The 26,562-nt window shown below is 34.3% G+C and overlaps 1 protein-coding gene across 1 annotated transcript; it reads left to right on the top strand.

Moving 5' to 3' along the window:
• Nucleotides 1-21,410: 21,410 nt before the first annotated feature.
• On the top strand, nt 21,411-25,293 carry LOC115701406 (membrane-associated progesterone-binding protein 4). The gene is made up of 8 exons (XM_030629192.2): nt 21,411-21,745; nt 22,165-22,241; nt 22,651-22,722; nt 23,003-23,040; nt 23,549-23,592; nt 24,303-24,349; nt 24,462-24,636; nt 24,836-25,293. The coding sequence occupies exons 1-8, from the start codon at nt 21,641-21,643 to the stop codon at nt 25,001-25,003; spliced, it is 726 nt and encodes a 241-aa protein (XP_030485052.1). The 5' UTR covers nt 21,411-21,640; the 3' UTR covers nt 25,004-25,293.
• Nucleotides 25,294-26,562: the final 1,269 nt, after the last annotated feature.

The raw sequence follows: 26,562 nt of genomic DNA on the forward strand, positions 1-26,562 counted from the left end.
AATCCCAACAGAGAGAAATGGATGCTCATGCCCCAGGGTTGGGCCACCTGATTGGCCCGTAAGGCAGAGTCGTATGGAACAATGGGTCAGGTGCTAAGGTACATAGTCCCAACATTCAGTTTGGGTGGAGAGCCTAGATCCAGAGGACAACATGTCCACCACGAACATCTGGGCTTGCCTGAATGAAAAAAAAAAAGGAAAAAGCGAAAGGTGAGAAAGTAAGGTCTTGCGGAGGCAATTTGAGAAATAGTATCAATGATATAATCTACGGACGAGAGCTCCCAATCGATCACACAAGACTGCTAGAGGATCAAATAGCCACATTGAGAAAACTAACAAATTGATTGGCCTAGAAAAAAAATTGGATCCGCATCTGACTCGGAAGACGAGGAGGTGGAACCATGCGTCAGAAAAATCATCTAGGCAACACTGCTGAAGAACATCCAAATGCCTCAAATGGAATTGTGTGAGGGCAAAATGGACTCTAGGGCCCACTTTTACAAATATAATAGGCTGATGCAGGTAGCGCAAGTCAGTGATGATGTGCATTATCCATGTTTCTCTTTGACATTATCTAAGTCCGCCAAAGACTAGTGGAAGAGATTACCATCCGATTTCATTCGAATTTGGAAATACTTACAATTTGTATTCTAAAAGCAGTTCATTGCTGCAGAAGACTTTGATATGGAGGTCAGCTCACTGACCATCATCAAATAGCAACCCAGAGAGATCCTCAAGGCTTACATTAAATGAATAATAGAGGCAGTGGCTAAGACCAAAGTGAATGATGATATGAAGTTTGTGGCCCTACAGTTAGGGATTGCAGCAGGGTCTTTATTCTGGAATAAATTGCAAACACAAAGGTTCGACACACTGTCAGATTTCTTGACAAGGGCCCAAGGCTTCATTAGTTTAGAGGAACCATGTACCAGAGTTTTTGGAGTGGCTCTAGTGTCATCGCTCAATGTTAGAAATTACATGCCTGCGCCATAACTACTGGTTTTGTTTATAGTCCCTTTTGGAACCCAGTACAAAACTTCAACCATTTACAAACCCGCTACCCCAGGGTATGCACTTCCGCAAATGAGTTTTCCAATTTTAAAATAGCACAGACCGAATACAGTGATGCTCCCAAATAAACGCAGGCAAACAAACAAATGGAAGTTTTAGAGGCAGGATTAATCCAGTCATTGAATAAGATGAATGGAAAAAGTCAAGCCCGGAGCGAGGCTTTGAAAAAAGTAAGAAAAGGATACGAGCCCCAGTATACTAAGTATACTAATTTTATTAACTCAAGAAAGAATATCTGCAAGGTTATGTGCAACTCAGTTCACTACCGGAAGCTCTCACCATTGTACAGGGGGGGCATGCATAAGAAATATCCTTGTAAGAGATGTGAATCCCACAACGATATTGGACATACCACCAACGAGTGTGGATACCTGAAAGATGAGATGGAAAACCTCATCAAAATGGGCTCCTGCATGAGTGGGTGAGGATTCCAATCATTTACGCAAGACCAACGCTGGCTCAAGGACAATTGGTCATTCCCATATAGCAAGGAGATATAAACCCTCCTCTGAGAGTGTGTTACCATCAAGCTCCAAGAATCCAGGCCCGTTAGGCGGTCCTAAATGTTCGACCACTCAAAAATGTTCGTGCTCCAACACCAAGAAATCCTTACCCACCAAGGGCTACTCCACCGTTAGTCAATGGTCACATTTCCATGATATCCGAAGGCAACACATATTGCTGAAAGTACAAGAAACGCACAAAAAAGATATCTCAATGAGCTTGAGCAGGAAGGGGAAATGTGTGAACTAGAACAAACACCAGCACAATAGCCTCAAATGTTGAATTTTCCAATCACATTCACAGAAGTAGATGTGAGACATGTTCGCTTTCCCCACAACGACCCATTGGTGATTGAGGCTCAAGTCGTCAATAAAAGAGTATCCAAATCCTAGTAAATAATGGACGTTCAGTCAATGTAATATCCCAAAAATCTAATTATGATTAATTAGAGCATATTTTATAAAATATGAAGTTATAGGTGTATTAAGGGTATAATGAGTAAGATTATGATTTTACTAATCTAATTCAGCGGGAATTAATTTTTTTCTTTAAGTGGATAAATAAGCTTAATTTATTAATTACAAAGATTTTATTGGAATATATGAGTGATGTATGTTATTCGTGGAATAAAAATATTTTTAGGTTAGGCGATCTTAGAGACTTGATCGGATGCCAAAAATATCACAATAGTTTTAATTAGTAATTTTAGTAGGACAGTTAAGATAAGTTAGTTTTTGAATTACCAGGGTATTTTGGGGTATTCGGTGTTGACCAAAATGCCTTAGGGTTAGAGTTTTTTTAAGGGCTAAGAAAGAGCAAAATAGTCATTTTGCTTATTTAAATTAATTCTTTTAATTTCTTTTTCTTTTTTTTTTTTTTAAGTTAGAAGCTGATAGAATTAGTATTATAAGTTAGAAGTTAGATAATAAGCATAAGAAAGTCAAAACCAAAGTCTCACTTTTCTCCTTCTTCTCTTCTTCTTTCGGCCAAGAAAGAGATCCAAGGAACCTAAGCTTCCCTCTGAAATTTTTTCACCATCTTTAGCCATCAATCTTCTTAGAGTTGAACCAAGTTAGGGAAGGGAAAAGCATAAGGTAATGTTTCTAGCCTTCCTTCTTTTGCTTTTCATGAAAACTATAGGTTTTGGTGGGTGAACTTTTATGTTGTAGCTGCTGTGGGATTAGTAAGGTTTTGGCCTTGTTTCTGGGTTGGAATGGGAGTGTTCTTGATGTTCTTTTGATAGATTGCTTTTGTAGTGAAGATGAGAGTCATGCTTGAGATTTTGAACTCAAAGCTTGAGCTCTCATGGCATCTTTCATGTTGGGGCATAATTTTTAATTTATCACGTGGAGAATGCTATAATGATGTTATATAACTTTTTTGTGAAGTTTAGAAACAATTTCTTAAGTTTGGAGGATTTTAAGTTGAGTAAAAATCATGTTTAAAATTGTACAGAATCAGAATTCCAGATGGTACCAACCGGAATTCCGTTTGGTCAGTTTTTGGGAAACACCGAATTTCATATTTTGGCCATAACTTTTCACTCGTGTGTCTATTTTAGACAATTTTTTTATATTGTTTTAAAGCTTGTGAAGAACTCTACAACATGATACATAATTAGAGTCGAATTATATATTTTGTTTTAGGGTGTTTTTACCACAAGATTTGGTAAAAAACCTTAGATTATTTATGCGGGTCTTAGGCAGTGTTTTAAAATAGACACTTATCGATTTACTATTATTGTGACATAGGGCCGGGATCTTCGGGCATTGCTCCACTTAGGTTGGCTGGTATGCTTGAATCTGGATTAAAGGTTAGAAAAGTATTTTTGTACGACATAGCATGTTATGTTAAAAAACGGTTACTACCATTTGTGTGAATTGATTGTTATCGAGGTAAAGGTACGACTTTTACTACTAATAAAAAAACAAAAAGGGTTGTCTTATTTGGCAGTGATGAAAAGGTTATCTTGTAAGATAATGATATTTGGATACCAAAAGATTAGGTATCAAAAGTCATGACTATAAACTGAAACTGTTGTTAGGTTTCTCATATCAGGGATACTGGTGGCTAGGTATCTCGGTTGTCTAGTTTGATAACGATAATGACATTTGGATACCAGTGATAGGTATAGGGTTATCTTATTATACAAGGATGATGACATTTGGATACTGAAGATAGATATCAAAGTTGTCTTATTATACAAGGATGATGACATTTGGATACCAGAGATAGGTATAAGGATTGTCTTATTAGACAACGATTGGGACATTTGGATATCAGAGATATGTATTACGGTTGTCTTATTAGATAATGATTGTGACATTTAAATACTAGAGATATGTATCAAGGTTGTCTTATTAGACAACGATGATAATATTTGGGATACCAGTGATAGGTATTAGGGTTGTCTTATTAGACAACGAGAAGGATATTGGAATGTCGGGTTAGGCATTAAGGTTGTTTTGTTAGATAAATAACGAAAAATGTTACTTTATGAAGTAACAGATATGGGATGTATATTTAGACTAGTAATTATGTATTATCGAATGTTTTTATACCGGTGTTTATTGTGATTGAATATTTGTGTTGATCAAGAATTAGTTATATTAATAATATACAATCGTTTGATTTTGATTGTTTGAATTTAATTGATGCTATTTATGTGATTGTTGTTATTGCTTTTTTTGCTAAGTCTTTATGACACACGGGTGCTATGTGGTGTAGGTTTTAGGTAAGAAATGTTTGGAGAGCCATGAGTTAGGGATCTTCTCCCGTAAATGTACATTTCAACTTATCCAGCAAGTTATGTTGAGTTGTTAGGACTTGTATTTTTTTACTTTTAAATGTATTTTTGTAATAATACTCTAATAGCATGTCTTATAATATGTTAAAGGGGATCCCCAATTATAAGTGATTATGCCATGGTTTTTATATTTTATATTAATTAACAAAATATTTAGTAAATCACATTTTTACTTAAACCATTAGTTTATTATCATAAATTAATTTATAAAAGTACACATGTGGCATTCTTAGAGGTTAGGACATACAACATGGTATCAGAGCAGCCAAGGTTTTAAAGGTCCTGAAGATTAGTTGGATATGTACATTTATTGTAAAGACAAGCTCGACTCATGAATAGTAAGTATTATTTACTTACTTGTTATGTGATTAGTTGATATGTGATGTTGTTAGAAATATGTTTAGAAATGCATGAGTTTTAAGTTTATTAGTAGTATCCTATGAGCTTCTACTAGTTGAGAAAGTGTAGTAGATTTATATGTTTGACTGCGAATTGAGGGAAATACTTATTAACATTGTTGTTATGTGAGCAGTATAATTAGTAATAGTTAATGAGTGGTAAATCATTGGGTACAATGCTCAGGTGTGAATTTGAGAGATTCAAAGGGAAATTCGACAGTTTAAAAATAATCAGAGAAACAGTAATTTATAGTCAGTTAGAACACAAAGAGATATATGTTATTATAGACAAAATTAATTGATGAAATAAGTAGATTAGAGAATTAAGAAAGCAACAAAATGATATTCTGATAAGTTAAATTCTTTTGATGTGCCCGAGTGAGTTATAGAATGTGAATAATTATTAGAGGCGGTTGTTTAAATGGTTCAGAGAATGGAACCTTCTTTCTCTAGAGGAGATTCAGAACCATTGAAGGTGGGATAGCAGATAGGTATGACAACTTCCATTTGAGACTTCAGGTGGGTTGAAGACGAAGGTTAAGTGGTTTAAGCTACTCAATACTACAAAAGGAATGTTTGTATAATGAAGGACTTAGTCCGAGGGTAGGAATTGAATCCTAGTATTGGGGATATAATTTGGCTAAATGATTTATAAAGGAATGATAATGAGAGCAGTGGTGTTTCTAAGGTAGAAAAGATTATTTAGATCGCCCATGATGATATGACTATGATGGTGGATGTACCTAGATTTGACCGGTTTGTCAATCTTATATATGAAATGACCACTGAAATTTTGAGAAAGATAATGCTCACCTAGAAAGTGGATTCTACTCTTAATGAGCCGTGCATGGAGAATTGATACTTGAAGTCATAAACATTAGTTGGGACATTTGAGCAGAGCATGCGAAGACACCCGACCAGCTTCCATCAAGCAGGTGGCTCGCATACATTGACTAGGGGATGCGAGTTAGATAATTTAAGAGATATATCCTGTATATCCTCAAGCTTGCAAGATACGACACTATCCCTAAATTCATGGAATAGATTCATAGTATTGAAGGAGAAATGAAACCTACCAAGTTTCCTATTCTACTTATTGTAATTATAGAAAGTAAATAAATTTCCCATTTTATTCCTTGCTGGTTTTAGGAAATTAATTTGATGTAATTAATCCCTATAAAAAGTGAACTAATCCCGCTATTCAAGGACTTGATTTTCATTTAGGAAAAACACAAGGCATAAATGTAGATTCAAGAGTAAAAGTACACATAGATTATTCTAAGAGTTTTTGAGGGAGATCAAGGTTTTCTTGTTCATTTTCTCACAAGTCAATACAACTAAAGTGGAGTAGGCGATTACCATCATCAAGGGGTCAAACCTCTATAATTATAGTATTTTCTTTATTTTATATTTTTTGACTCAAAAATTTAGACTATACTTCTAAGCCACACACGCTTGTTAGATTGGCGAGAATGAATAAGTAGTTAAATATTTATAAGAGAGACACAACAAATGTATAGTAGTTCACACCTATATCACGATAATAATGGAGCTATGTCTACTTCGAGTTTTTATTTTTCACGAGATGGTAATTACAGTAATAGAATAAGTGTCAGAAGCTCCAAATTCTAGAGAGAGAAAATCTAGAGAGAGAAGCTTTGACCTTGTGGGTAGTTTTCTGAATGTGAAAAATAAGCTAATGGGTCTCTCCTTTTATAAGTGAAGGAGGCCAACAAAAATAGGGGAAAAATAAAAATAAATTGTTTTCCACCGGTTATGATGATCTAATGGTGAAAAATTAGCTTCTGGTGGTGATAGCTAAATTTTGGTGCCCGGCGGGTCCTGCTACTGGTAACCTGGAGCTTATTTTTGTAACTTTGTCGAGGGTGAAATTTGACGATTATAGCTTCATAATTACGCCTGGGTTGTGAGACATGACTTGATATAACATTTAAATAGCTTCAAAACACAAGTTGAATCACATTAATCGGATTAATATTGAGTGAGTTATGGCTTTTGATTGAAGACAGTTTAGGTCCCAGCGCCCACGTTGATATCCAACGCCCAAGTTGACATCCCAATGCCGAGGTGGACATCTAATGTCAACCTGGAGGCTGGGTAAGTGTAAAACGTCTAAGGGATGTCCTTTAAGATGCCTAAATAATATTTTGACACCACTTAGTCCATTATTATGTTCTGGCAAAGCTTGTCACCAATTCTTGGAGATTTTGCTATTTTGCGGAAATGAGAGACTCAAAACTCTTCATTTCTGGGTGAGCTAGAAATGAGAAATGAAAAATTATGAATTTGAATTCTCTGAATTCATATATCTTTGTAATTATGAAAAACTAGACGGAACGTAGAAACAACATCAAATTCGAATAAGCAGAACCCAACGCACTAGGCCTTTTGTCAACCTGGGCACTGGGTACTTACTCTCGAGCTCTGGGGATTCTATTTTTGATACTTCCAAGGCTTCTAAACTTGTGGACGAGGTCTCCTACCCATTTTTGACCATTCCAGATTCAATGGTCGCATTGATTTCAGCATTTGAGTAATTGAAAGCAATGTCCTGTGTTGATTGTCAACTTGGGCGCTAGGCCCGCCACAGATCAACTTAGGCACTGGGCCCTGTTTCCAGGGACTCAGGATTGTGGTTTTCTACCCAAGTGCACTTTAATCTTCTTTATTTCTAATTATGAAAAAATATTCCCAGAACAATTTTTGCTGAACTTGATCGAAAACAGCTCAGGTTGACAATATGTTAACCTGGGTGTTGGGCCCATCCCCTTGTGTCAACCTGAGCATTGGGTCCTCTTTTTTCTCCTTTGGAAATTCTGCTTGGTCCCCAAAAATAGTTGAATTGTAATATTTTTTGAAAACAAAGAAGATTCTTGAAAGAACCGAAAAACTCCATTTTAAATGGCCCATGTTGATAAAATGTCAACCTGGGCACAAAGCCAGCCCCAGGGTATTAACCTGGGTGCTGGGCCCTGTTATTTGTACCCAGTAATTGTTGTGTTTTCCTTTGAAAGGACCTATTTCCCTATTTTTGATAAAGACAAAGAAGATGCAAAAAACGGATCTCTGATTTGATACTTGGAAGGCGCCCAGATTGACAGATTGTCAACCTAGGCGTTGGCCGGGTGCTCGGGGCCCTGGGTGCTCAAAAGTCAACTTCCTTCGATTCTAATTCTGATGCCTCAAATATATTTGTGGTATATATATATTTGATGTGCCAATGTAAGTTTTGACTATTTTTCACTAAGACGGTCCCAAAAACTGAAACCCTATTTGAGGATGTCAACCTAGGTGCCGGGTGAAACCCTAGGTGCCCAGATTGGTTTTCGGGTTGTAGGTTCATGTAATTTCAGCTTTCGAGGATTGGATTAAGTTGCTCCATGTCTTCATGGTACAAAATACTAAAAGATAGTGGGTTGGATTCAAGTTATTGAAGTTCAAACTTCCATCCCAAAGATCCCAAAGTCAACCTGGGCGTAGGGCTAGGGTCCCCTCCTAGGTTGACTGCTATGACTCGGGTCTACTCAACTCCACGACGTCATCCTTCATGCCATGTGTCAAACATTGATGTCCATGTCACCAGAAAAAGTTTTTGGGTTAACAATATTATTCATACTTGTTATTTCAATTATTCTTAAAATGTTTTAATTTAACTCACTGTCGTTGGCTAAAAGTGACATCAATAAAAGGTAAGAAAAGTACAATTGTACTACATAGTATGTCATGTTCGGATACGATTATTATCATTTATAAGATACAATTATTATCGTTTATAAGACACGATCATTACTGTTATGTGAGAAAAGTTATGGCTATAAATTGAAACCGTTGTTAGGTTTCTTGCTTGTCGGTTATCTCATTAGGTAACGACAATGACATATGAATTCCAGAAAAGGTAATAGGGTTGTCTTATAAAGACAACAATACTATATTTTTATGTCGGATTAGGGATGAGGGTTATCTTATTAGACAACAATGAGATTGATTACCTTCTAAGGTAACATATACGACTTGTTGTATTAGACAAATATTAATATATTATTGAATGTTTATATACTTGTGAATATCTGAGTTTAAATTGATGGGATTGACTATTTGTGCATTAATTAGTGGTATTATGTTATTACTTTTCTTGTTAAGTCCTTGTAACTCACAAGTGCTATGTGGTGCAGATAAAGATTAGAATACGGTTGGGTAGCCATGAGTCAAGGTTCTTCCCCAACGAATGTACATATCAGCTTATTCGGCAAGTGGAGCCGAGTTGTGAGGATTCATATTTTATGATGTTCTAGACTTAAATGTGTATTTTGTTAAAAAAAATATGTAATGGCATCTTTTGTAATATTTTAAAAGGGAATCCCCGAACTCAAAACGGTTATGCCAGTAAATTTTATGTTTCAAATTAATTAGCAAGATTTTAATTAAATCACAAATTTTTTTGTTAGTTTATTATTATAAAATAATTTATAAAAGCACACATGTGGCGATTCAAAGCTAATTGAATGCTATATCAAGTTATGGCTCTCACTTCACTTATAATTTTAAAGCTATCATCGTCAAATTTCACCCCAAGGGAGTTACAAAAATAAGATGCAAGTTACCCACAGTAGGACCTGCCAGGCTCCAAAAAATGACTATCACCATCAAGAGCCAATTTTTACCGTTAGATTATCATCTATTGTCGTAAACATCCGATTTGTATTTTTCCTATTTTTTTGGGCTTCCTTCACCTATAAAAGGAGAGCTCCATAAGCTCATTTTTTAATTCAGAAAACTACTCACAAGGTCAGAGCTTTTCTCTCTAGAAATTGGAGCTTCTTACACTTAGGTCGCATTTAGTTGAGAGGAATGAAAACATATGAATAGTAATGGGAATGGCAACAAGAATAGGAATGGAATAAAATAAAATTTAAAATACATAAAAAAATTGATAAAAAAAATTATTGAATTTTTTCTCATCATGCATTGGAATGGTCTTTTCTTCTATTTTAAAATGAAATAGTCATTTCACCAAAATGATGGAAAGACCATTCCATTAGAATGACATTCTAATACTTTAATATGCAACCAAACAAAAGAATAGAATGAAAATTGTTTTCTTTATATTCCATTCTATTTCATTACCTCCAACCAAACGCCACCTTAGTCTTTTCTGTAATTACCATCTCGTGAGTAATAAAAACCCAAAGTAGACGTAGGTTTATTACTGTCGAGATACCGGGAGTGAACTACTATAAATTTGTTGTATCTCTCTTATAATTACTTAACTACTTTTTTATTCTCGTCAATCTAGCGAGTGGGTGTGACTTAGAAGTCTAGTCTAGATTTGTAAGTCAATAATTATTAATTTTAAAAACACTGTCTAAAATTCACTAAAAACCAGAAAGGAAAACTTAAAAAAAATAATTCAACCAAAAATAAAAATAAAATAAATAGTAAATAATTGATACAAAAAGGCAAAAACATGATAATCTTAGAAAAAAAATAAAAAATTCATAACTAAAATAAAAAAAAAATAGAAACCAGAAACAAATAATCATACAAAAATGAAACCCAAATATCAATAATATATTATATCAAAAAATAAAGAAAACCCAAACAAGTAAATACACATATACCTTGATTTTGGGAAAAGCTTCCAACTCAAGATCTTCAGTATCATAATCACAAACATCTTCACTTACCTTTACCCTTTTCACTTCACGATCTCCATCATTGACTTTCTTTTTTCCACGTTTCTTCAAAGATAAACCAATACTCTCAACCTTTCTAACCCACACTCTCTCTCATTATTTAGTTTTCTTTTTCCTTTCAGGAACAGATTCACACTAAGAAGGGAAAGAAGAAGATGAGTGATCACCATTAACACCTACACAAAATCGCTCTAAAAAAGAAACTCTAGAATATTCACGCTAATACCCACAAAACCCTAGAAAATAAAAAGACCAACCAAACACCAGAGGGAATATCTTGACTCAAACCACTAAACTTAAAAATGAAAATGAAAAACTAAATAGATTTCAAAAAATATATAGCAAAGAGTGACTATTGTGAGTCTACTACGTATAGTAGGGTCGATGTAATTCAAACCACACATGCGTCTACATCTCACGCACACACAAATCACACAAAGCGCACCATAAGCAATGTCGTGGCATATAATATCAAGCCTTAAAAAATAGTATTAATTAAAGTAAAATAGTATACATAAACGATAAAAATTTATACTAATTCAAACAAAAATAAATGAGTAATAAAGATGAAATTAAATGTTTGAAATTTAAAATTTCTAAAAAAAAACTGAGCATAAAAATATTCAAAAAAAAAAAAAATTTTTACATGAAAAATACAAATTGACACTTTATTTACAAAAATACCCCCATAATAGTGTGGACAACAATTATGTCTTTAATAAGTTTTATTTACTAAAATAACACTTACACATCTCCATTCATGTCAGCCCAAACCACCTTCTAGCCGTTTCCCTTTTGAAACCCACGTTCAAAATCGATGAAAACCACCTCCCAGCCATAACCTTTGCCATCTTCTTCCTCCAACTGCCTCCTTTATCAATTTTTTTTTTTTTTTATATATCTTTCATTTCGTATATATAATAGCTATTACTCATGTGGTTTTACTTCTCCATCTCCATTGCCAAAAAAAGCTTCAAAAATAGGCCATAAATCAGTTGCTAACAAGGCTAAAGGGAAACGTCCAGTCATCGACGATGATGATTTCGAGTTCGCTCCTCCCGTGGCTAAAGGTGGTCGTCGTCCAGTAAAGAAGAAGTTAAATGTATCTTTGCCTAAAAAAATTTCTTCTTCGACGGCTAGAAGGGAAAGAAGAAGTCAACTTTAAGACAATTACGATAAAACTGTAATGTAACAGTTAAATCTATTGCGAACCAACTAAAATAAAACCACAAAATAACCAATAATTCTACATATTCAATACAAATGAATATTACAACAATTGTAGTTTATCTGTTCAGGTTGCGTATTTGATAATTTCGAACCCTATTTTTATAATATTATGATATTGTAGTAGCAAAACTATTATTCAACTAACGTGCAACTTAATTGCAACTAGAAATATTAAATGTGAATGTGTATCTATATGAAACTATTTGTTAGGTATCAAAAGTCATGACTATAAACTGAAACTGTTGTTAGGTTTCTCATATCAGGGATACTGGTGGCTAGGTATCTCGGTTGTCTAGTTTGATAACGATAATGACATTTGGATACCAGTGATAGGTATAGGGTTATCTTATTATACAAGGATGATGACATTTGGATACTGAAGATAGATATCAAAGTTGTCTTATTATACAAGGATGATGACATTTGGATACCAGAGATAGGTATAAGGATTGTCTTATTAGACAACGATTGGGACATTTGGATATCAGAGATATGTATTACGGTTGTCTTATTAGATAATGATTGTGACATTTAAATACTAGAGATATGTATCAAGGTTGTCTTATTAGACAACGATGATAATATTTGGGATACCAGTGATAGGTATTAGGGTTGTCTTATTAGACAACGAGAAGGATATTGGAATGTCGGGTTAGGCATTAAGGTTGTTTTGTTAGATAAATAACGAAAAATGTTACTTTATGAAGTAACAGATATGGGATGTATATTTAGACTAGTAATTATGTATTATCGAATGTTTTTATACCGGTGTTTATTGTGATTGAATATTTGTGTTGATCAAGAATTAGTTATATTAATAATATACAATCGTTTGATTTTGATTGTTTGAATTTAATTGATGCTATTTATGTGATTGTTGTTATTGCTTTTTTTGCTAAGTCTTTATGACACACGGGTGCTATGTGGTGTAGGTTTTAGGTAAGAAATGTTTGGAGAGCCATGAGTTAGGGATCTTCTCCCGTAAATGTACATTTCAACTTATCCAGCAAGTTATGTTGAGTTGTTAGGACTTGTATTTTTTTACTTTTAAATGTATTTTTGTAATAATACTCTAATAGCATGTCTTATAATATGTTAAAGGGGATCCCCAATTATAAGTGATTATGCCATGGTTTTTATATTTTATATTAATTAACAAAATATTTAGTAAATCACATTTTTACTTAAACCATTAGTTTATTATCATAAATTAATTTATAAAAGTACACATGTGGCATTCTTAGAGGTTAGGACATACAACATGGTATCAGAGCAGCCAAGGTTTTAAAGGTCCTGAAGATTAGTTGGATATGTACATTTATTGTAAAGACAAGCTCGACTCATGAATAGTAAGTATTATTTACTTACTTGTTATGTGATTAGTTGATATGTGATGTTGTTAGAAATATGTTTAGAAATGCATGAGTTTTAAGTTTATTAGTAGTATCCTATGAGCTTCTACTAGTTGAGAAAGTGTAGTAGATTTATATGTTTGACTGCGAATTGAGGGAAATACTTATTAACATTGTTGTTATGTGAGCAGTATAATTAGTAATAGTTAATGAGTGGTAAATCATTGGGTACAATGCTCAGGTGTGAATTTGAGAGATTCAAAGGGAAATTCGACAGTTTAAAAATAATCAGAGAAACAGTAATTTATAGTCAGTTAGAACACAAAGAGATATATGTTATTATAGACAAAATTAATTGATGAAATAAGTAGATTAGAGAATTAAGAAAGCAACAAAATGATATTCTGATAAGTTAAATTCTTTTGATGTGCCCGAGTGAGTTATAGAATGTGAATAATTATTAGAGGCGGTTGTTTAAATGGTTCAGAGAATGGAACCTTCTTTCTCTAGAGGAGATTCAGAACCATTGAAGGTGGGATAGCAGATAGGTATGACAACTTCCATTTGAGACTTCAGGTGGGTTGAAGACGAAGGTTAAGTGGTTTAAGCTACTCAATACTACAAAAGGAATGTTTGTATAATGAAGGACTTAGTCCGAGGGTAGGAATTGAATCCTAGTATTGGGGATATAATTTGGCTAAATGATTTATAAAGGAATGATAATGAGAGCAGTGGTGTTTCTAAGGTAGAAAAGATTATTTAGATCGCCCATGATGATATGACTATGATGGTGGATGTACCTAGATTTGACCGGTTTGTCAATCTTATATATGAAATGACCACTGAAATTTTGAGAAAGATAATGCTCACCTAGAAAGTGGATTCTACTCTTAATGAGCCGTGCATGGAGAATTGATACTTGAAGTCATAAACATTAGTTGGGACATTTGAGCAGAGCATGCGAAGACACCCGACCAGCTTCCATCAAGCAGGTGGCTCGCATACATTGACTAGGGGATGCGAGTTAGATAATTTAAGAGATATATCCTGTATATCCTCAAGCTTGCAAGATACGACACTATCCCTAAATTCATGGAATAGATTCATAGTATTGAAGGAGAAATGAAACCTACCAAGTTTCCTATTCTACTTATTGTAATTATAGAAAGTAAATAAATTTCCCATTTTATTCCTTGCTGGTTTTAGGAAATTAATTTGATGTAATTAATCCCTATAAAAAGTGAACTAATCCCGCTATTCAAGGACTTGATTTTCATTTAGGAAAAACACAAGGCATAAATGTAGATTCAAGAGTAAAAGTACACATAGATTATTCTAAGAGTTTTTGAGGGAGATCAAGGTTTTCTTGTTCATTTTCTCACAAGTCAATACAACTAAAGTGGAGTAGGCGATTACCATCATCAAGGGGTCAAACCTCTATAATTATAGTATTTTCTTTATTTTATATTTTTTGACTCAAAAATTTAGACTATACTTCTAAGCCACACACGCTTGTTAGATTGGCGAGAATGAATAAGTAGTTAAATATTTATAAGAGAGACACAACAAATGTATAGTAGTTCACACCTATATCACGATAATAATGGAGCTATGTCTACTTCGAGTTTTTATTTTTCACGAGATGGTAATTACAGTAATAGAATAAGTGTCAGAAGCTCCAAATTCTAGAGAGAGAAAATCTAGAGAGAGAAGCTTTGACCTTGTGGGTAGTTTTCTGAATGTGAAAAATAAGCTAATGGGTCTCTCCTTTTATAAGTGAAGGAGGCCAACAAAAATAGGGGAAAAATAAAAATAAATTGTTTTCCACCGGTTATGATGATCTAATGGTGAAAAATTAGCTTCTGGTGGTGATAGCTAAATTTTGGTGCCCGGCGGGTCCTGCTACTGGTAACCTGGAGCTTATTTTTGTAACTTTGTCGAGGGTGAAATTTGACGATTATAGCTTCATAATTACGCCTGGGTTGTGAGACATGACTTGATATAACATTTAAATAGCTTCAAAACACAAGTTGAATCACATTAATCGGATTAATATTGAGTGAGTTATGGCTTTTGATTGAAGACAGTTTAGGTCCCAGCGCCCACGTTGATATCCAACGCCCAAGTTGACATCCCAATGCCGAGGTGGACATCTAATGTCAACCTGGAGGCTGGGTAAGTGTAAAACGTCTAAGGGATGTCCTTTAAGATGCCTAAATAATATTTTGACACCACTTAGTCCATTATTATGTTCTGGCAAAGCTTGTCACCAATTCTTGGAGATTTTGCTATTTTGCGGAAATGAGAGACTCAAAACTCTTCATTTCTGGGTGAGCTAGAAATGAGAAATGAAAAATTATGAATTTGAATTCTCTGAATTCATATATCTTTGTAATTATGAAAAACTAGACGGAACGTAGAAACAACATCAAATTCGAATAAGCAGAACCCAACGCACTAGGCCTTTTGTCAACCTGGGCACTGGGTACTTACTCTCGAGCTCTGGGGATTCTATTTTTGATACTTCCAAGGCTTCTAAACTTGTGGACGAGGTCTCCTACCCATTTTTGACCATTCCAGATTCAATGGTCGCATTGATTTCAGCATTTGAGTAATTGAAAGCAATGTCCCAGGTTGATTGTCAACTTGGGCGCTAGGCCCAGCCCTAGATCAACTTAGGCACTGGGCCCTGTTTCCAGGGACTCAGGATTGTGGTTTTCTACCCAAGTGCACTTTAATCTTCTTTATTTCTAATTATGAAAAAATATTCCCAGAACAATTTTTGCTGAACTTGATCGAAAACAGCTCAGGTTGACAATATGTTAACCTGGGTGTTGGGCCCATCCCCTTGTGTCAACCTGAGCATTGGGTCCTCTTTTTTCTCCTTTGGAAATTCTGCTTGGTCCCCAAAAATAGTTGAATTGTAATATTTTTTGAAAACAAAGAAGATTCTTGAAAGAACCGAAAAACTCCATTTTAAATGGCCCATGTTGATAAAATGTCAACCTGGGCACAAAGCCAGCCCCAGGGTATTAACCTGGGTGCTGGGCCCTGTTATTTGTACCCAGTAATTGTTGTGTTTTCCTTTGAAAGGACCTATTTCCCTATTTTTGATAAAGACAAAGAAGATGCAAAAAACGGATCTCTGATTTGATACTTGGAAGGCGCCCAGATTGACAGATTGTCAACCTAGGCGTTGGCCGGGTGCTCGGGGCCCTGGGTGCTCAAAAGTCAACTTCCTTCGATTCTAATTCTGATGCCTCAAATATATTTGTGGTATATATATATTTGATGTGCCAATGTAAGTTTTGACTATTTTTCACTAAGACGGTCCCAAAAACTGAAACCCTATTTGAGGATGTCAACCTAGGTGCCGGGTGAAACCCTAGGTGCCCAGATTGGTTTTCGGGTTGTAGGTTCATGTAATTTCAGCTTTCGAGGATTGGATTAAGTTGCTCCATGTCTTCATGGTACAAAATACTAAAAGATAGTGGGTTGGATTCAAGTTATTGAAGTTCAAACTTCCATCCCAAAGATCCCAAAGTCAACCTGGGCGTAGGGCTAGGGTCCCCTCCTAGGTTGACTGCTATGACTCGGGTCTACTCAACTCCACGACGTCATCCTTCATGCCATGTGTCAAACATTGATGTCCATGTCACCAGAAAAAGTTTTTGGGTTAACAATATTATTCATACTTGTTATTTCAATTATTCTTAAAATGTTTTAATTTAACTCACTGTCGTTGGCTAAAAGTGACATCAATAAAAGGTAAGAAAAGTACAATTGTACTACATAGTATGTCATGTTCGGATACGATTATTATCATTTATAAGATACAATTATTATCGTTTATAAGACACGATCATTACTGTTATGTGAGAAAAGTTATGGCTATAAATTGAAACCGTTGTTAGGTTTCTTGCTTGTCGGTTATCTCATTAGGTAACGACAATGACATATGAATTCCAGAAAAGGTAATAGGGTTGTCTTATAAAGACAACAATACTATATTTTTATGTCGGATTAGGGATGAGGGTTATCTTATTAGACAACAATGAGATTGATTACCTTCTAAGGTAACATATACGACTTGTTGTATTAGACAAATATTAATATATTATTGAATGTTTATATACTTGTGAATATCTGAGTTTAAATTGATGGGATTGACTATTTGTGCATTAATTAGTGGTATTATGTTATTACTTTTCTTGTTAAGTCCTTGTAACTCACAAGTGCTATGTGGTGCAGATAAAGATTAGAATACGGTTGGGTAGCCATGAGTCAAGGTTCTTCCCCAACGAATGTACATATCAGCTTATTCGGCAAGTGGAGCCGAGTTGTGAGGATTCATATTTTATGATGTTCTAGACTTAAATGTGTATTTTGTTAAAAAAAATATGTAATGGCATCTTTTGTAATATTTTAAAAGGGAATCCCCGAACTCAAAACGGTTATGCCAGTAAATTTTATGTTTCAAATTAATTAGCAAGATTTTAATTAAATCACAAATTTTTTTGTTAGTTTATTATTATAAAATAATTTATAAAAGCACACATGTGGCGATTCTAAGAGTTAGGGCGTTACATGTGCTCTAAAAACTAGTAGCTTTTACCGACTTCAGATTAAGTACTCTAAATCATTCAATTGTAAGCATCTCTGCTATTATCACTTAGACTGAGTGCTCAAAGTGTTGAACAATTAATAAGATCTCAAGTAGATGTATTACCAACAAAAAAGGGGTAGACTACTATAAAATTTTGGTGTTAATAATTATTTACTTTTCTCTGTTCAACAACTATCGCTTATCATACGGCATTGTCATTGACGCTTTTCAGGATCAACAAAATATTTGTTTAATATTTTAATGTTGATTACATTAATATTCTCATTTTATGTTTTAACATTAGTTTAGACTATAATATTTTTAAGTCATACTTTTGTAAGTTTCAATTCTATATTAAATATAACTATTTTGGATACTAAAAGTTAATAATAATAAAATATAAATTATAATTGATTAGAAGAGTTAATTTGAATAAACCGTCAAAGTTATTTGGTGGGTTAAATATTTTTTATTTTTTTTCTTTTTAATTAGGTGAGTTTAGATTTTTTTTAATATTTGATTAATTGAAATATACTATAATTCGATCAAATCAATTAATATAAAGGTGTCAAATTGTAAGACATGGACTCCGTACACAAATTTGAGTACACATCAAAGTTATTTTTTTTGCTGAATAGTACACATCAACATTTTGTTAAAAGAAACGCATCAACAATGAATTTGTCTTTATTATTCTGTAAAAAAGAAGAGAAAAAAAAAAGTAAAAAATTATGAATTTGTCTTACATTCAAAAAAAATTAATATGCCATTTTTTTTTGTTGAGATTTCAGCACAAACCACAATTGTTAATTAAACGACATGTTGTTTAATTTGCAGCAAATCATTCATTCATTCTCATAATCCCCCCCCCCCAAAAAAAGAAAAAAAAAATCAAAGACTATCAAAATGGTATTTTATTTTGAATAATAAATTTTTTGTCCCTGAACTATGATCTTTGTAGAGATTTGTCTCCTAAATTTTTCTCTGTTGCAAATTTTTTCTTAAACTATGTAAATCGTTGTAAATATCTCCCTCCAATTATATATCCATTTTTTAAAATAATTTAGATACGTGGTTGAGTTACAAGTATAATTGCAATAAGAATGTACATACATACTCTCATAATTCATCATTAGACTGCTATTTATGTATTTATTTTTTGTTTGGACGCTAGATTTTTTTTTAAAAAAATAAATGTTCATTAGATAGAAAAACTAGACCTCGCGGTCATTACAAAAGATGTTCTTAGGAATGGAAAAAATAGATAATCGACCAAACCAGTTGTGGATAAAAGTCCACTTAACCACATTATGGGCCATAAAATTACCAGTTCTTAAAGTACTACATAACAAACAGCTAGCAAAGGAAGAAATGATTCTATTACAAAAAAAGGAGTGGTTCTCAGTTTTCAACCTAGGGTCTACACCATTAAAAGAATTGATTACTACCTTAGAATTGATTTCCACAATGATAAACTTGCAACCTTTTTCCTTTGCTACCTCCAATGCCAAGCAAACAACGACAACCTCACTGCAAAGTGCATTTGAAAAATCCAATTTTGCCGTAGTAGCCCAAATCACCTCACCTAGGTGGTTCCTAGCTACAACCGCAATACGTACATATACTCCAACCCCACTTTAACGTCACAATTCAGTTTGAGCCAATCTTGAGGAGGGGGCACTAGTCAATAGAGTGGATTGAAGGAGGAGAAGGGATGCGGGTAGCTCTGTAATATGCAAAAGAGTGTAGAATAGAGTCAATACAATGATTCACACTGTCCATCTTATTATTATGAACCTTATCATTTTAAACTCGCCACATTGTGTCCATTACAATAGATTCATAAAGGAAGACCTCATTTGCATTCACGCCTTTGTGCTTAATGCTCCAAATAAATTTGACCCAATCCCACATACCAATACCTGTGTCAGAGACAGGGAAGATACCCCACGGGGATGAGCGCCATAAGTGATAGGCCAGGAAAAAATTGAGAAAAAGGTGCTCAAGAGATTCCTCCTCAACCCCACAAATTGGGTAGCAATTGTCAACAATATGAAATCATTTCTTAGGGTCAACCTGGTTGGGAGCACGTCAAACAAAATGCTCCACCACATACTTTATGACGCTCGAGGATTTGGCTGTTCTAGAGCTTATTATAGAGGGAAGGAGCAACCTCATAGTGGGGGCACTGTTGAAGGGCTTGGATTAGGTAGGCAGACTTGTAAGAGAAGCGACCATTACTTTCCTTAGTCCAGACCAAATGATCTTTCCCCCAACCAGAAGGTCTACCCCCCTCTAAGATGGCAACACTGGTTTCATTATCAAATAAGTGGTGAAGTTTATGAATATCCTAGTCTCCAATGTCTATCAGCAGGTCAGCCACATTTTTGTAACCAAGATTTGGCACACCATTAGACTTCAGAGAGAAGTATTTACCAAGAGGTATCCAAGAATCCTCCTAAATATTCGTGACTTTACCATCAATGATCACTTTACACGCGCCCTTCCTAAGGGTATCATTGGCTTTCACCACGTTTTTCCAAAATCAAGAGTCAAAATGTTAGCCTTACACTTCAGAATATACTTTCCTCTAAGGTATTTATCTTCCAGAATCTTGCAACACAAAGATTGGCATCCAGTAAGCAGTTTCCACCCCCACTTAGTCAAGAAGGCCTAATTCATTTCTTTTGTTTTCGGAAGCCAAGGCCACCACGGGATTTAGGGAGACATAGCTTGTCCCAAGCCTTCAATGGATCCCATGATTTCCTTTTTCAAAACCCCACAAAAAATCTCAAACCATGCCATCAATCTTTACAACAAAACGATTAGAGAGCTTTTTAGTTTGCATGGCATAAATAGCCTTGGCCAAACCCACTGATTTTATAAGAGTTGCACGATCGGCCTTAGATAGCATTTTTGTTTTCCACCCTTGCAGTTTAGCAGTAAGGGTTATCCAGTTTGAGGTTAAAATTTACATCCTTATGTCTAGTTTGGAATAAAGGGAGACCTAAGTATTTGATGTTGCCTTTCGGACCACCAATCTGTAGGACATTCTAATCTCAAACTTCATATTCTCAGAGGTATTTTTACGGATAAAAATAGAAGTTTTAAGTTTATTGACTTGTTGACCAGACCAATCATAAAATTTCTCAAGACAAGCCCACATACCTTTAGCTTCCCCAACATTAGCTTTTCCAACCAAGATTAAATCATTTGCAAAAAAGATATGAGAAATGATTAGCCCACCACGACTGATTCTAATACCCTTTGTAACACCTTTTCTCAGGGACTCCTCAATAAGCCTTGATAACATTTTTGCAACCCAGTTGAACAGATAAGGAGAGAGAGGGTCGTCCTGCCGAAGACTACAAAAGGGCCTAATTCTACCAATTTGGCCACTGTTAAGACAAAGATTGAGGGTGGTAGTTGAGAGACATTGAGAAATCTAATTGCAGAATCTATTCAGAACCCCAAAACACCTCAACACATGATCAACAAACTGCCAACTAAGCTTATTATAGGCTTTCACAAGATCAATTTTGATGGCAAAGAACTCTTCTTTTTTACTTTTCCTATTAAAAGTGTGGACAATTTCTTAAACTTTCACAATTTTCAGAACTATCACATTATTTTTCGAACACTAGATTAACATTATGTTAAGTTATGTTAGTAATATATTAACAAATTATTTTAATAAAAGGAGTAGAATGCAATTACAAAGGATGTTTGCGATGATTTTTTATAATTTAGGGTGAATTTTTGCAGGAGATAAAAATTAAAGGGCAAAACTCTATAAATGTCATAATTATGGGGATAAATCCTATTTCTTGTTTTATTTTCTTTCTTCCACAATACTTGCTGGGGAAAGGTCAATTCTTCAGATACAGCAAGCAAGATTTATTGATGTAAGATAAATGTTTGCACTTTTAAGTCTGAAAGTGGAGAAATAGCGCAGTCAAATGGCCTTTAAGAATTTTGCAACATGCTATTCCATTGGTGTTGCAATCGTTGTCACTCTCATTGCTTTCCTCCTCACATTTTACATTAAACCCAAACATCAACAGGTCAGAGAAGCTTTTTCCCCTGTCTGTAAATATATATGCTTTTCAATTCTGTCTCTGTTTAGCTCATCTGGGTTTTGTTTTGAATAAATTTCCCTATGTGGGTTTCCCAATTTGGAGGCAGAACATGAATTGAGTTTCTCGTTTTAAACTGGCTCCATTTCAATGGAAGAGATTCTACTTTGTTGTCTAGAAAAGAATAACCTTCGAAAATGATTTTATTGGATTGGCTAACTCTACATCAGCATAGTTGTTTGAAAATCTTTTTGGTTAGCTGATCCTGAAAATCTAATGCATTTAAACCATCTAAAGCTTTACTACATAAGATGAAGTGTTTACTTCTTCGGAGCGATTATATTATATTTAAGGCAAAGGTTCATCTTCATAGATCATTGCTTAACTGGTGTGCTTTCGATTCACAGAGATTCTTCAGTGTTCAAGAACTAGCTTTGTACAATGGGACTGATGAAGGGTTGCCAATACTTTTAGGAATTCTTGGGTATGTATTTAATATGTATTCTCCTATTTTTCATCTGTTGTCCACTGACTCTCAAGTCAATGGTTAGAACTTTAAAACTGGGAACTCAATAATAGACTCAATATCATGTCTTATAAGTTATAATATCCTTGTAAAGAATTACAGAAGATAATAAAGAATCATTGAAAAGTAGTTGATTTCATTGAATATGTCGAGAATCATCTAAATTATTCAGGAAATTTTGGTTTTCTCAATCCTTAAAGCATACTTTTGAAGGAAATATTGAGTCATACATAATTTTCAAGTTTGGATCATTATGAAACATATTTTATGGAGTTTCTCAAACTCAATTTCATCAATGAATTGGAAAGTAAAAATCAGCATGTGACTATTTGCCTAGTGGATAAAGCAGTGTAGTTTTTTGAACCAGGTCTGTTTTTGATGTAACAAAAGGAAAATCTCATTATGGCCAGGGAGGAGGTTACAATCATTTTGCAGGAAGGTTTGTTCTTTTCAATCCCTCAATAACGTCTAACTTTCTATTGTGATTTACAAGGTATGATGGGTTTCGTTATTGTTTGCAAAATACATGTTTGGCACACTATGAAACTTTACTATTGTTTTGTTAGACAATGGTCTACCATATGTGGACTAGTGCTTTAAAGTTACTTTTATGTTATTAACTTAATCCTTTACTATGTTACATTTCATCAAGTGTGACAATTTGCCTTGACTCCAATGCTGACTGCTGTTTTCCCTTTTGTTCTGTGGATGCAATCTAGAGATGCTTCCCGTGCATTTGTTTCAGGAAACTTTTCAGGTAAGAATGTCAGTTGTTATTGTTAATTGTGAACCTCAAAAGTTTGATGCTTGTAGGTGTACTTTATTATTGTTCGAGTCATGGTTTTCAACTTTTTATTTCTGTAGATTTAGAAGTCTTGTAGCAAGTTGGTATAGAAATCAAAAAAGCTAGAGACTCTAAATCATACTAGTAAAATATTCTTGAGGCCATTAGTAAATTAGCCCTGATTTTGTAGATTTTTTTTTCTTTTTCAGATATGACTTCATAACAGAGTCTCAGGACTAACCAAGCCTCTGCTTATTGTTTTTCATTATCCTATATTCATTTCATAAAATTAAAACATGTACGCATATATGAATAGAAGAATATTATCCACTAGAGATCATTGCACCTAATCTAACAGGATGCAGACGCCCCAACGCTTGATGAAAACAGCACACTTAGTAACTAGCATCTTCATCTTTTGGTGCACTATCTTGATGTTTGATTATTACTTCCTTGATTTGTTTCTTTGTTATTAATGCAGGAGATGGACTCACAGACTCACTACGTGGTCTATCCAGCACCGAGGTAATAATTTTTTCATTGGTTATACTGAGGGCTCCTCTACTGTTACCCAGCTGTCCTCTCCCAAACACCGGCTATGGAAAATAAGAAAAAAAAAGGGGTAACTAGCAAAACTAAGAAAGAGTGAATGATTATGAATTAGTGCTGCATATATTATACACTTCTCGAATATGAAATACCTCCCCATAGGGTTGCTGATATATCTTTTAAATGTCTCTCACAATGGTCAGAAACTCCTATCTTGTTCCATTTTCTTGCCTTGAAGATCCCCCTATTAAATATTTTCATGCCGCGTGTATTTACTTCAACAATGGGTGGAGCAGCCACATGGGCCACATTATTTTACCATGATAAAATCTTACTTTGATCAACTTCACACAGAACCACAGCTGGTTTTTTTTTTTTTTTTTTTGCATAAATAGTATGGAACTAGTGTAGGAGAGAAGGCATGAAGTATCATTGTGTTGAATTGAAGTTTTGGAAGGGAGTAATTACAAATAATTTCTTAGTGTGAGGCTTTCCAATAATTTGCCATCTTCAGTCCACATTGCTGTTGGATTCTACAGAGATTCATTTTTGTCCCCTTGCTCTATAAACGTAGTGTATAATTTATGACAAACCATTGTCTCTCTGTATATTGAATCAGTTGTGTTAGACTGTTAGTTGCAGAGTATGAACTATGTTGTTTTGAATCCACTCATTGTTTTTATTAGGTTAAAAGCATTGTAGATTGGAGGGATTTCTACTCTAGAAGTTACACGTGAGTTCGATTCATATTTCTTTTGAGATATTCTGCTTTGTTAAAAGTGCATTGATATTATTTGACTGAAGAAACTATGTGATATTAACTGTTCTTGATTCCTATTTTTCAGATTTGTTGGTAAGCTAGTGGGTCGGTACTACGATAGCAAAGGAAATCCTACAAAATATTTGAAAGGAGCAGAAGCAAAGGCCGCAAGAGGTGCACAGCTTTTGGAGAAACAGAAGATTGAAGAAGCCCAGCAACCTGGCTGCAATTCAAGATGGAGTCAAGACGAGGGTGGAGAGGTATACATTATAATATAAGTCACTGAACTCTCAAAATTAGAATTCAGATTCTCATGAACAACAGATTTATCTATTCACCTAATCATACAAAAGATAGAGATTTGATTTTTCATTTGAGAAAGAGACATAAAATAGACTGTTCATTTTGGTCTTGCAACCATTTTCATTGTGATTTCATAGGTTTAAAATCTTTGTTTAGGTCTGGTGTGATGTTGGCTACCCAAGATTAGTTCAGAGGCCCATAGAAATCGCCTTGACGGGTAAAATGAGCAAGAGATGTGCTTGCTTTAACAAAGAGGAACTGGATCAACCTGGATTAGAAGTATACGATGGTTGTGATTACCTTGGCAAGACTTGCCGAGTTTGAAAAAAGGTCAATGCAATCATTCACATTCATATTACAGTTCTTCCTTCTGTTCTTGATCCAAGTTTTGGATATTTGAATTCATCTTTTTTTTTTCTTTTCCTCTTCCATAGATATGGCACTTTAGCATAGGTAATTAAATGAAATTCAAGCTTCATGCTTGATTAATGGCAAAGTATTTTTGAGTTAGGCACTTCTATTTCATTTCTCTTTTGATTATTTTATTAGGGTTTATGCCTTAAGAAACCTGTAAAAATATTTTTAATTATAAATATTAGTTGAATATTTTGATATATGTTTGAATGTTAAATTATTAATATTTAATATTAAATAATTTATATATAAATATCGAAAAATTCTGTATCCATATACGAGGTTGTTACTTGTATTGTACGGAGAATTAAGATCACTTAGCCATTAATAAAATAGTGAGTAACATATTAAAGTTATTGTTATCCGTGTTTCTGACAAGGGACATGTGGATTCCAAATAGAAGCTTAAAGCTCATTAGTGGACCCAAGTAACATAAACTGGGCCAAGCCCAAGATCCATTCTGCCTTTTGAGAGAACATCAATACAACTCGTTCAGGTGAGGTTTTGTTAAGCCTAGTTAGCATTTGGAAAGACTATCTCTGTGTATCTGGAAGAGGTCCTTAGCGTATATCTGGAAGCTCAATACTAGTTTTCTGTTTTTGCCAAATCGCACAAGATCAAGAATTATTTTTTGAAAATCTTGGACAGAAGATATAATCTCACTAAATAAGGAAACTAGATAATTGGAAATCAAGTAATTAACATGTCATTAATTATCCATGAATATGGGACACAGTATGAACAACTAGCTTCGTCAACATACACAAGACGCCTCATGTGATGGATTTACCAGATAAGCCCAAAGTCAATATATTATCTGTAAATTCTTCATTAAAGGAAAAAAAGGCAACTAGTATGATCTCTATAACACTATAAATACTCATTGAATATTTCATGCAAAGGATTGGAAAATCATGACATACTTAAGCAAAGAATAGAGTGCTCATACTTATTGTAATTCCTTAAGCTTTTCTAGCAAAGGACTTAATAATATTGACTCATGTACTAAGTCTCGTTAACACCCCAACCACGTAAAAACTCTGAGTGTCTTCATGTATTTCTCTCTGAATTATATTTTCTTTAGCTTTTATATTCATAATTAGTATTCTAAAAAATTTGGTAAAATATTTTGGTGCTTTCATTGAGAGCTGAAGAAAGTAGTGATACCCTCTAAGATTACATTCAGTAATTATGGTACTCACCTGGACAGAATCTGGTATTCAGTACCAAGATGATGTTGATTTAAAAACCAGGCTTGATGATGATCGTACGGAGGCAACTAGTCGCCAAAAAGGGAAAGATCAACGTGATGAAACCAACCTTCATGATGAACCCATCGATGAAGAAGAAGAAGAAGAGAATCTAAGGATTTAGATCCCATGGATCCAGAAGACGATGATGTAAATAAGGGAGATGAGCACCATGAACCAAGTCCTGAAATCATTAGGATGGCCAAAAAACTAGAAGAA

This window comes from Cannabis sativa, chromosome 8 (assembly GCF_029168945.1).
Source record: "Cannabis sativa cultivar Pink pepper isolate KNU-18-1 chromosome 8, ASM2916894v1, whole genome shotgun sequence".
Lineage (NCBI taxonomy): Eukaryota > Viridiplantae > Streptophyta > Magnoliopsida > Rosales > Cannabaceae > Cannabis > Cannabis sativa.

Excerpts from the sequence above, each read along its gene's own strand:
- LOC115701406 (XM_030629192.2), top strand. The coding sequence starts at position 21,641 with ATGGCCTTTAAGAATTTTGCAACATGCTATTCCATTGGTGTTGCAATC. Across the intron at positions 22,723-23,002 it reads TACAATCATTTTGCAGGAAG|AGATGCTTCCCGTGCATTTG; the intron begins GTTTGTTCTTTT and ends GATGCAATCTAG. Across the intron at positions 24,637-24,835 it reads GTCAAGACGAGGGTGGAGAG|GTCTGGTGTGATGTTGGCTA; the intron begins GTATACATTATA and ends ATCTTTGTTTAG.